The sequence below is a fragment of the Spironucleus salmonicida genome, chromosome 4 (genome assembly GCF_000497125.1).
Source record: "Spironucleus salmonicida strain ATCC 50377 chromosome 4, whole genome shotgun sequence".
Classification (NCBI taxonomy): Eukaryota; Fornicata; order Diplomonadida; family Hexamitidae; genus Spironucleus; species Spironucleus salmonicida.
Genome location: NC_090599.1, coordinates 1,018,209 through 1,028,865, shown reverse-complemented (window position 1 = coordinate 1,028,865; position 10,657 = coordinate 1,018,209). Strand labels below are relative to the sequence as shown.

The 10,657-nt window shown below is 34.3% G+C and overlaps 8 protein-coding genes and 1 non-coding gene across 9 annotated transcripts; 3 read left to right on the top strand and 6 right to left on the bottom strand. All coding sequences in view use genetic code 6, as the record gives it.

The window, feature by feature from the left end:
- Window positions 1-139: 139 nt before the first annotated feature.
- On the bottom strand, window positions 140-211 carry SS50377_t20040. Its single transcript has one exon. It is a non-coding gene; the product is annotated as a tRNA-Glu (tRNA).
- A 617-nt stretch (window positions 212-828) lies between these two features.
- On the top strand, window positions 829-2,433 carry SS50377_24132 (uncharacterized protein; the record flags this gene model as incomplete). Its single annotated transcript, XM_067907984.1, has 1 exon — window positions 829-2,433. The coding sequence occupies one exon, from the start codon at window positions 829-831 to the stop codon at window positions 2,431-2,433; it is 1,605 nt and encodes a 534-aa protein (XP_067764958.1).
- A 13-nt stretch (window positions 2,434-2,446) lies between these two features.
- On the bottom strand, window positions 2,447-3,232 carry SS50377_24131 (uncharacterized protein; the record flags this gene model as incomplete). The annotated part of the gene is made up of 1 exon (XM_067907983.1): window positions 2,447-3,232. The coding sequence occupies one exon, from the start codon at window positions 3,230-3,232 to the stop codon at window positions 2,447-2,449; it is 786 nt and encodes a 261-aa protein (XP_067764957.1).
- Window positions 3,233-3,261: 29 nt separating this feature from the next.
- On the bottom strand, window positions 3,262-4,902 carry SS50377_24130 (uncharacterized protein; the record flags this gene model as incomplete). The annotated part of the gene is made up of 1 exon (XM_067907982.1): window positions 3,262-4,902. One exon carries the CDS (start codon window positions 4,900-4,902, stop codon window positions 3,262-3,264), a length of 1,641 nt encoding a protein of 546 aa, XP_067764956.1.
- A 1,097-nt stretch (window positions 4,903-5,999) lies between these two features.
- Window positions 6,000-7,256, bottom strand: SS50377_24129 (uncharacterized protein; the record flags this gene model as incomplete). The annotated part of the gene is made up of 1 exon (XM_067907981.1): window positions 6,000-7,256. One exon carries the CDS (start codon window positions 7,254-7,256, stop codon window positions 6,000-6,002), a length of 1,257 nt encoding a protein of 418 aa, XP_067764955.1.
- A 58-nt stretch (window positions 7,257-7,314) lies between these two features.
- On the bottom strand, window positions 7,315-7,791 carry SS50377_24128 (uncharacterized protein; the record flags this gene model as incomplete). The annotated part of the gene is made up of 1 exon (XM_067907980.1): window positions 7,315-7,791. The coding sequence occupies one exon, from the start codon at window positions 7,789-7,791 to the stop codon at window positions 7,315-7,317; it is 477 nt and encodes a 158-aa protein (XP_067764954.1).
- Window positions 7,792-7,981: 190 nt separating this feature from the next.
- Window positions 7,982-8,236, top strand: SS50377_24127 (uncharacterized protein; the record flags this gene model as incomplete). Its single annotated transcript, XM_067907979.1, has 1 exon — window positions 7,982-8,236. One exon carries the CDS (start codon window positions 7,982-7,984, stop codon window positions 8,234-8,236), a length of 255 nt encoding a protein of 84 aa, XP_067764953.1.
- Window positions 8,237-9,088: 852 nt separating this feature from the next.
- Window positions 9,089-9,583, top strand: SS50377_24126 (uncharacterized protein; the record flags this gene model as incomplete). The annotated part of the gene is made up of 1 exon (XM_067907978.1): window positions 9,089-9,583. One exon carries the CDS (start codon window positions 9,089-9,091, stop codon window positions 9,581-9,583), a length of 495 nt encoding a protein of 164 aa, XP_067764952.1.
- A 1-nt stretch (window position 9,584) lies between these two features.
- Window positions 9,585-10,649, bottom strand: SS50377_24125 (uncharacterized protein; the record flags this gene model as incomplete). Its single annotated transcript, XM_067907977.1, has 1 exon — window positions 9,585-10,649. One exon carries the CDS (start codon window positions 10,647-10,649, stop codon window positions 9,585-9,587), a length of 1,065 nt encoding a protein of 354 aa, XP_067764951.1.
- Window positions 10,650-10,657: the final 8 nt, after the last annotated feature.

Below are 10,657 nucleotides of genomic sequence, written 5' to 3'. Positions count from 1 at the left end.
ACTTTATTGTTAATATTGGGTGATAAATGTTAATCAAATTAAAATTTAAATAATATTAATACGTACGCCCGTATGACCAATATAAAAATTACTATTGGTTAATAATAATATAACGTCTTAATGATCTAAAATAAAATTACTCCCAAACCGGGAATCGAACCCGGATCTCCTGGGTGAAAACCAGAAATGCTAACCGTTATACCATTTGGGAATAAATATTAGATATAATTATTAAATTCAACCTAATATTTTAAGGAATATCTTTACTCAAATAAAATAAGCATTATTGTTGCTTAAAAATGTTCTCTGGTAAAAATTAATTAAATTATTGCATTAATTAGGCGTATTACGAGTATAGGATAAGTAATTTACGAGTATATTGGTTAAGCTTACTAGAATTATTACTTTATTGTAACTATAGTAGAATGTTTCTTTAATTTTATTGTTATGAGAAGTTTGAATCGCATAATTGTAGAATATTATCAGTTTACAAATATATTATTATTACTACTTGTGCTATATACTCAAAAATTCTAAAATCTCAAGAATAAAGTATTTTATAATAGTTAGCTTTTCTTAAAATCAAAAATATTTAAATATTATTTTATCACAAAGGCTTCGAGTACATCTTTAAAAGTTAAATTTATAAGTATGAACTTTATCTTAAAATATATTAGAATTCTAATTTTATTTATTTATTAACTAAATAATTAAATAACAATCATAAGATGAACTATAAAAAAGTTTATGATATTTTATCAACTTATTATTTTTAAACAAATTATAATTTTAACTTCGATAAATAACGAGTAAATATCTATATTTATAATGATAATGTATAAACTAAATAAAATGTTTCTGGTTGTTGCAGAGGAAATACGATGCTTCCAGGACAACGCAGTACTTGAAGGTGACACGTAATCGAAGATATTCAAATTGGTGTTGACGCCGGCTCCTGAGAACGATGAGCTCTGCGTAGCAGCTGATGGCCGCGTGTCAACATGCTCGCTAGAGTATCTTGACTCAGCGAATAAGGTCCAGACCATAGACTCAGAGTTCACGTACTTTCAGAGCGTGCCAAACATCATAGTATTTGACCTATCCTCAGATGTAGCGAAATACACCCTCATCGCTGCGAAATCGCTGCTGTCATACCAGGTGAAGCTGGTGGGCTCCCTGGAGTCCCCAGGGGCCGTCCAGACCATCCAGCACACGCAGATGAACGCGACCAACTGCTGGGACGACCTGGTGCTCCGCTACAACCGGTCGGCGGGCCACGAGTTCCTCCAGATGGACGGCACGCCGCTCGACTGCCAGATCACGGCACCCGTGGTCAAATTCGAGTACTTCGCCGAGGAGCGGTGGAGATCCTTCGGGGTCCAGGGCGTAAGCGGGGAGGCTGGCTACTACGACTCCACGTAAGCGTTCGACCAGAAGGCCACAAAGCATTTCAAACAACCGCTCAGCACGCTGACGGACCCGGCCGAAGTCGCCACCTTCAAAGAATTTTTCGTTCATTTCGAGCGGAACCGGACCATCCAGACGCGGCTGCACCTCGTGACGAAGATAAACAAACTGGACCAAGTTATTCTGGCTGAGCCGCACCTCATCCTGTCGATCGCCAGCCCGTGCTACTCCTAGTTGAAGCCCGTCGGCTACATCTCCGCGACACAGATTCTGGCGTTCAGTAACAACGTGATGTTTTCTACTCATACAGAATGCAACCAGAACACGGTCAGCGTGCACAACCAGCTGCGCGTCATCACGGAGGCCTTCAACTACTCGTCCGCCCCGGAGATAAACACGAAGGACCAGTTCATCAATAAGGTGGGGTTCATATTGAGGCTCGATGTCGCGATACCAGGGTTCGAGGCTATCGGTTCTGGTAGTCTCATCAGCTACATGACCTACAGGGACGAGAACGACGTAATACTGGACGAGGAGTCCGTTCTCCTGGAGGCCAAGCTCAGCTGCTTCCAGAACATTCAGGCCTTCTTTAGGCGCGACGAGCTCTGCGTGCAAATCTAGACGTACGACTCCGAAAAGTGCTCGACGCAAGGGCACTCGGTGGCGAACTACATCCTCGGTGTCTAGCCGGAGTCGTACCAGTCCCGGCAGATAGCGTTCAGCTTCGTCATCGACTACGTGTTCAACGGCAAGTTGCAGTGCACATCAACGTATCAAGACCATACATTTGGGGTTACGATGCCCGGCACCGTGGCGGAGCGAGCTGTGATTTACGAGAAGATGGTGGCGAACCACACCAACCTCTACAACTTCGTCCAGTCGGAAAACGAATTTCCGTTCCCAAGCGTGCTGCTGCTCTCGGACTTCTCCAACATTTACACGCACTTCGCGGTGATCGCTGGACTGGTGTTTGTGTTCACCGGAATCGGGCTGATGGCATACCTCTGCATGGCGAGTCGTCTCTGAGCTTCTACTTTATTCATTTGCACGCCAGCGTCACGGCCTCCACCAGGCCCCCGTTTCGGGCGAACAGGTCACCGCAGAGCTCCAGCGAGCCCTCGAACACGCTCGCTACCCCCAGCGAGCCGTCAGGCCCCACGCTCAGGCCAAACGCCCGCGCAGCGCACACCACGAGCGGGAACCTCAGGAACCGAACCGGCTCCGCGATCTCGACGCTCCGCACGCCGCCCTCCCGGACGAGCCACACCCTGCCCCCGCCTCCGACGAGAATGCCCTCCGGGGTGGCCTCCATTCGCTCCGCCCCCTCCAGGAGCCACTCCATCTATACCGTCCCGTCCAGCGCGCAGAGGCAGAGCCTGTTGCTCAGGACGAGCAGCCGGCCGTCCACGATCTGGAACTGCCGGACGTCGTGCTCGAAGTGGATTTCCCGGCTCGCAGTGTTCGCGAGGTCCGAGACGTAGATCGTGTTCCGCGTGAGCGCGAAGACGAAGTCCTGGTAGAGCTGCGCCTGCGTCACGGCGTGCTGGACGCGCCGGAAGCTGACGCGGACATTGACCCGCGCGCCCTCCTGGCTGTAGAGGAAGAGCGTGTTGTCGCTTCTGGCCAGAATGCCGGGCGCTGCGAACGTGACCATCGTGCTTTTAGGCAGCGGGAGGCTCGCGTCTCCGCTGCAGAAGTGCGTGGGGGTCGAGTAGATCAGGGGCGACAGTGAGTGGATTTTGGCCAGTTCTGGTACGTGCCTGGTGTACTTAACGGTTTTCGTCAGCGGGGCTGGTGAGGATTGCAAGTGCCTGAGGAACTCCATTTGGAGCGAAAGTGCTATATATAAAATACTCAGTCTGGGATAAACTCGCTTTGGGCTAGAAAGTTCTGGATACGCGCGACGGCCTGCTACTTCTGGGTGCGCAAGGTTACGTAGGCGGCTAGATGGGTGGGGAACGTAAGGCGTACTGGGTGCTGGAGGACTTCGTTTTCTACCGCTCTGGTAATGTCGTTCTGTAAGTCGACTGTGGCGGTATCGGCAAGGACGCGGTATTGGAAATACCCACCGTCTCTCGCGACGGTAATAAAATTGGTGAAACAATTTATGAGTAATATGGTTTTTAATTTCCTTGGTAGTAAAAATTAGTTAACCCTAAAATTTTATAAAACAATTTCTATATCCTAGTTTGAGTTAAATAAAAATTCCATAAAATTGCATATTATTACATTACTCGTGTTAAGATGTAGCTTTTGACAACTTGTATAATTATTGAGTGTAAGATAATTTATTTTTACGTTATCAAGAACTAATATTTAAATAGATTATTAAATAATAAGCATGTTCACAGAAATATTTGAAAGGTACAATTCTTTGAGACAAACGGTATCTTAAATAGACTATTATAAATTAAGCTCTAATTATGATATTTATTTATAATTATTAGCAATGAATCTAGTTGCCAGTTCATCTTTATCCGGTTATACTGAACCTATTTATAGTTAAGATAGTTAGTTAGATTAACATAAAGATGAACTTAACTATTCATTATAATCTGAAAAATAAACTACATAAACCTCCACTAATGAAATATTAGTTAAATTCTCTGATAGAATATTTAATATTTCACACCTTAAATTATTTAGAAAGCATTTAAAAATATATTTAGGGATTTATAAATCAGTAAATTTTATATTAGATAAACAAATTTTATTTAACTTCGTATTAAATCTCATAAAAAATTATATTTATTCTATTATTCCTCGAGAATTAATATTATATGCTTATTCAAATGTAAAATCATATATAGAATTCTATTATTAAATTATTAAATTATTAAGGAGAGTATCTAATAAAATTAAAGTATTAACAGAGTTTGGTATAAGCAAGTTTTAAGTTTAACATGAAGTAAGTGATAATTATTAAATTTATGAACACTCTGAAAATAAAATATTACCTTTTACTTCTTTTAAATAAACATAAATTAATGACTAAGAAATAACCAGATACTTTAAATTAACTCTAAATATGTTTAAATATGTTAAACTTGTTCCATTTTATATAAAATTAATTATTTAAGAACTATCTTTGATTAGATACAAACCAATAAGATTTAATCTTGAAATATTAGCATCTTATAAGATAAAAACTTGATTAGCTATAACATTAATTAGATTCATATTTTCTACACTTTATGGTATAAGCAATTATTCAACACAAATATTCTATAATGTGAGAGTAATGAGGCATTATGGTAAAGTAAAATCTATTTCTTATTTTGACATCCTGCTTGAACCACATAAAGTGAGATGTTTTAGTTGTTCTGGTGTAGAAAATTTCAGTTGTTATATAAAAACTTCTTTTATCAAACAAACTTAAACATCTTAAGGTATGATTACCCTCTTTAAATCAGACTAGTTTAAAAGTTTATACGTTACTAAACTACTAAGAACTTCTATATTTCCTGGCTCCTTATTATTAGAATCATCAGACATATTTTTCCGAAAGTATATATTAAAATAATAATATTATAAATTAGTTTATTCTATCTGCTAAAATTATCTTAGAGAGTAACTACTATGTTAATTTTTAAATAATATTACAGAGCTAGTACATTATATGATATACTACTTTATTTAAGAATACTTAAAACAATTATATCATTTTTTGCATTACAATAGTTACTATATTAAAAATATATTTAGCTATAAAATAGTTATTAATTATATATTAATTAGCGCCTTACCTTAAATTCTGCTCTAAAAACCGCTGAAAAATTAATAATTTTACAATTTTTACAATATCCATTATTGATAAGTTTAAGCTGTTCCATTTTCTATTTCTGATATTTAATTGTATATCAGGTTTAATGTTTTCAGTTTATAATTCAATTTTACTGAAGGAAATATAAGTAAAATTTCTTTACATAATTAATTAGTAGTTATTATCATAGTGGTTTAAGCATACTATTTCATCTTTTGTTTATAATCAAATCATTACTATCATATAGATTTTTATTGATTTAAGAATTTTTAACTAAAAAATAATCTAGTATGTAAATAATATAAAATTTTATCCAGCTGAAATATAAGAATAATAATTATGTACTAAAAATATCAAGTTTACCACAAAATTAATTAATATATTTTTGACTAAAGTAGAGATTTGCCTCCTCAGTTTAGATAATACAATCTTATTTTTTATCAGTGAAATTTATTATATATAGGTTTACTATATCTATATAAAGAATGCTATAAATTAACATTTAGAACACAGTTTTCTTCAGTTGCATATAATTTTTTCTTTTCAATTTTAATCCTATAAACAAGTATATCAAGCCATATCCCCTACATAAAATATTCAAAACTCACCAACATGCCATAAATAAATGAAACTAGTCAATTATCAACTTCCAAAACAAGTAATACCGCTAGTTAACAACACATAAAGAAGCTTCAGATTTTTATTAATAATTATTAACCATTCACAACTTTTCTACCGAAACCTCATTTTCTCCTAAAACATAAATCTAAATCAACAAACTATCTAAATTTTACATATACTCTAACAAACACCTCACTCTATCCAATTCTCATAGAAATACAACATATCCCTGCAAAACCCTCATAAACGCATATTAGAGTTTTTGCAGCTTCGAGCTATCGCGCTCCTCCCGCATGTTGACCATAATTCGTGCTAGGACGCTGCTAAAGGCCCCAAGGCAGTTTTTGCGCATCTGCTGGCTCTCGACGCTGTACAAAACAATGCTATTTTCGTTCAGCTCGCCGCGCTGCAAATTGCTGCAGGACAAAAACCCCTATTTGAAGAGCTCCTGGACGGTCTGACTAGCCGTTTTCGTCGAGATCATCGCTTCCTGCGCTATCTGATTTTCGTCCAAACAGCCCCTATTCAGCAGAAGTCGAAAAATACGCCCTCCGGCGCTCCCGTTGCGGTTGCTGAGCATCTTCGCACAGCTCGCAAATTGCAGTTGTTATATCATCTCCTCGACGTTAATTTCGTAGCTTTCGCCGCTCAAAACGACGAGATTCTGCTGGAACGCGGTCTGCAAAATGCCGGAAATCGTCTGCTGTTGGTACTGGCACATATCTATTATGTCCTTGATGGCGAACTTCTTTCCCAAATTCAGGTGTGCCTGCGTCGTTTCCGCTCCAAATTGTAGAATTCTGGCGAATTGCTCGTCGAAATTCACTGAAAGTTGCTGAATTGCGAGCTTCAGCTGCGCGAATTTCTGGACGTTTTGGTAGTTCACGAAGTAGCTTTCGGTCAAAAATTCCTCGTTTTTGAAGAATTTCGCGGCTGTCGAGGCGGCGCAGAGGACAGATTTTTTGTTGCTCTGGTGCTTCAAAAACGAGTCCGTACGGGGGTCATAGGAGATCGAATTCGCTTCTATGAAGCTCGTGATGCCTTGTTTTTGGAGGATAAAGAGCTTGTTTTGCTGCAAAATTTAGAGCTGCGACAGGATCGCAAAATCGTTGTTAATTGCCTGTTGGGTGCCTGAGCGGGAGTTGTTGAGGAATTCCGACGGAATTCCGCTGCCTTTAGCCGAAAGCTGGAGGAAAATTTCTGGTAAAAATGGGGCTGCCATGGAGCGCGAAATGAGGGCTAGCAGCTCGGCTTGTGACAGGTAGTATACGTCTAGCAAACCTCTGGAAGTTGGCACTTTAATAATAGTAGCAATTCCAAAATTTGAAAGGAATGCGAAGTGTTTGTCAAAATCTGGTGTATTGTAATGGGAACGGGTTTGCAGTGGATTTTCAAGTAATTAAAGGGCAGTATGTGTCTGATGAGGGAAATTTTAAAGCAAAATTTAATTTAAAATTGGACGCATTTGGTTAATGAGGAGTGGAGGGAAAAATAAATATTATAATATATAATAATAATTAAGATCATAATTTAAATGGCTAACAATCATAATTAACGCAAGAGTAAATTTGACAAACACCATCAAAACGGCCTATAATGAGATAGTCATCTTCGATATGAATTAAACGTGTCAGATGTCTATCAATTTTAAGCAATATATTAATCTTTGAATTTGTCGGATAAATATATGATAAGCAATATTCTGAATCATAAAAAGTCTAGTATGTAATAAAATTATTATATAACTAAATTGGTGAGGAAATTTATAGGTTTTTAATTACTTTTTATGAGATGAGCGATATAAGATAAACATTATATCCAGATTGTATAAATATATGGTCAGGAAACTTTGTTGAATAGAATTTTATTGGACCAGACTAAAAGGCTACTTTTATACAACTTTTAGTGTTAAAATTTAGTATTAAGATATCAGGGCAAACCAAAGCACAATGTGTAGTTGTAGAGAACATTTAATTAAATACTTAAAATTTAAGTAACATTTTATATAAAATTGTTTAATTTGTGTCAATTTAAATTAAAATATTTTTATTGTTAATAATTGTAACACCACTTTTATATAACGTTAAAATACGAATCTTTGATGATAGAAATTTTAATTTTAATGTAAAATTTTAAAATACTCTATAGTACTGGCGATCTTAGAGAACAAAAAGCATATCGTGAAATTCGATGGCTACTAGTTCTGACAATGGAACTGTAATTTTTGAATCTAGTTAATAATCATCAAGATTAAGACTAGAAATAATAACGAAATCATCTATCCGCTATACAACAACTACATAATTAGTAAGTGCATAAAATGCTTCTACACTCTCAATTTCACGGGTTACAATAAACTCATAATTATAAATAATCATTCGTTCTTTTGTTAGAAATAGAAAATGCTAATCAATAACTTTTGACTATAACACTTCTGAACGTTGATGATTGTAAAGGTTTCGTTAAAATAAGTCAACTTCAACAGGTTCAAAAATTCTTATTTGCATTAAGAATGGAATTATATTTTCATTTATATTTTATAATTATTAATCTTATTGTATTAAAAGTTCGTATTTTTACGAGTAAGCGTATTTTTTATGTTCGTCATTAGTATATACCAAATTGTAATATTAATATGTCAATTAGCACTAAATGGTACCGAAGGTACTGACAATAAAATGACTAATTTCAATAGTTTTTTTTTAAATTAATGAGATTAATTCTATGATAGCATGAGATTATTAGCAATTATTAACATTAGGTTTTTAAAAACTAAGGACTATATTTAATTTTATATAATTTTATCAGTAGTAGGTGTGTAGCTTGATAGAAGTATTTAGAAAAATTATATATAATTATATTTACCATAATTTAATGAAATTTATTTTATCAGCCTCTGTATATTCGTTAATTATTTAAGTCAAAACATTATAGTTAATGAGAATCTATATAATAAGTGATGTTTGGGTATATATAATATTATACATTTATACTTTACGTAAGTATATAATGAAATATTTAAACTACTTCAGACAGTATTTATTTACAAGTAAGTTATTATCTAATAACGTTGCAACATAAGTAAGTAATTAAGAAAGTATTATTCATCGCACTGACAATATGGATATACTTAATACCTTAAAACAAGATAACTTTTAACTAAATTCTTAAGTTTAAACGTAACAAAAAATTATTGATTATTTAGTTGAATAGTAATAGAATCATATAAATTCATCTCAAAATATTTTATAGTCATTATAACAATTGTAAAAATAAATACAGCTTTATCAATTTTTAATGATTAAAAAATAAGACCAAATATCATCATTAGAAATAAAATAATTATAACTAGAATAGGAAATAGATGATAATTCATTGCTTAATATATCATAGAGTTTGTAATCTAAATTAGTGTAAGAATAAGATTTGATTAATATTATAGATCGATTGGTGGTTGAGAACTAATCTATTAGAAATAATGAATTTGTATATAACGATAAAATTATTAAAGATTCATTATTGGAATAGTTATTTGAATCAGATAATGATGTTTAAATAGCAATGCTTTAACTATCAGACAAGGAATGCTAATTACAATCAATGAAAAAGGTAGACTAAGAGTAGACTATTATCATAAAATACTTAATTGAATAATAGTAGACCATTGATGATGATACGAGTGTATATTTAAAGTCATAATAAGATAAATAATATGCTATATTGGAAACAAAATATAAAAACAAAATAACAAAACTTCAAAATATAATTATTTAATAGCAAACTATATAATGAGTCATTCTTGCTCTTAATTTTCATCTAATAATTAAAATTATTTACCTTAGGTTAGTTCCTTCTCGTAATTTTCGCTGTCGTTATCCTATTTTATTGATAATTCACTTAAATATTCATCAACTGGATCGTTACGTTCAATATCAGCTAGATTTTATCCTTAAACTAATGGTTGTTCTATAATTTCTGAATGCTCGGATCCATCATATAATTTTTCATCCTCTATATATTCATCAACTGGGTCATTCTTCTCTATAACAGCTAAAATATAGCCTTATGATAAAGGAACAACTTATATATGTTCTTCTTCATCGCTTTCATTCGCTTCTTCAACATAAACATCAACAGCATCATTACAGTCTGCTAGCTTGATTTCATCTTCTTATAGTTTTAGTCTTTAATTAGGTTACGTTTCAATTTACACTTCTATAGACTAGATACTAGTTTCCTTTTCCTCTTTATCAGAGCTTTCAATTTCTTTGTGCGAAATTTCACTTACCTAAACATTAAGTTTGCTACCTCTTTTTGTTAATTTCTTTTTCTTTTTCAAAGGAGTGTTCATTGATTAAGAAGTACTGCCATTAATAGATTCGTTGTTTTCTTATAATTATTATTTCATCGTATCTGCTTCGTTTTATTCAATATTAGCTATCTATTATTGTTCATTTAGTAACATACTTTTAGTTTTGATAATTTTATATGGTTTTAGTTCCTGTTTTTATACTAAAAATGTACTAGCAAAATGAATAGGAGGTAAAGGTTCTGGCTACAAGGTAAAATAAAATTATTTAACTGTTTAGATTTCATTTTCTTCCTCTTCATCTCCTAAGTTTATTGGCGGTTCTGGAGTATTAATCCAAGTTTTAGTATTATCTAAGTCATTATTAAATGGTTATGGAATATCAGAATTTTATTACTAATGGTATTCATTATTTTGACATTAACCTTATGGTTCCTATGATGTTAATAAAGTATTAATATTTAGTGAATCATTGATATTTGATTCAACTGGTTATTAAACTAGAGACTGATTCTTTTTAATCACACAGTCAATAGGTCCACATCCCATTTAAATCG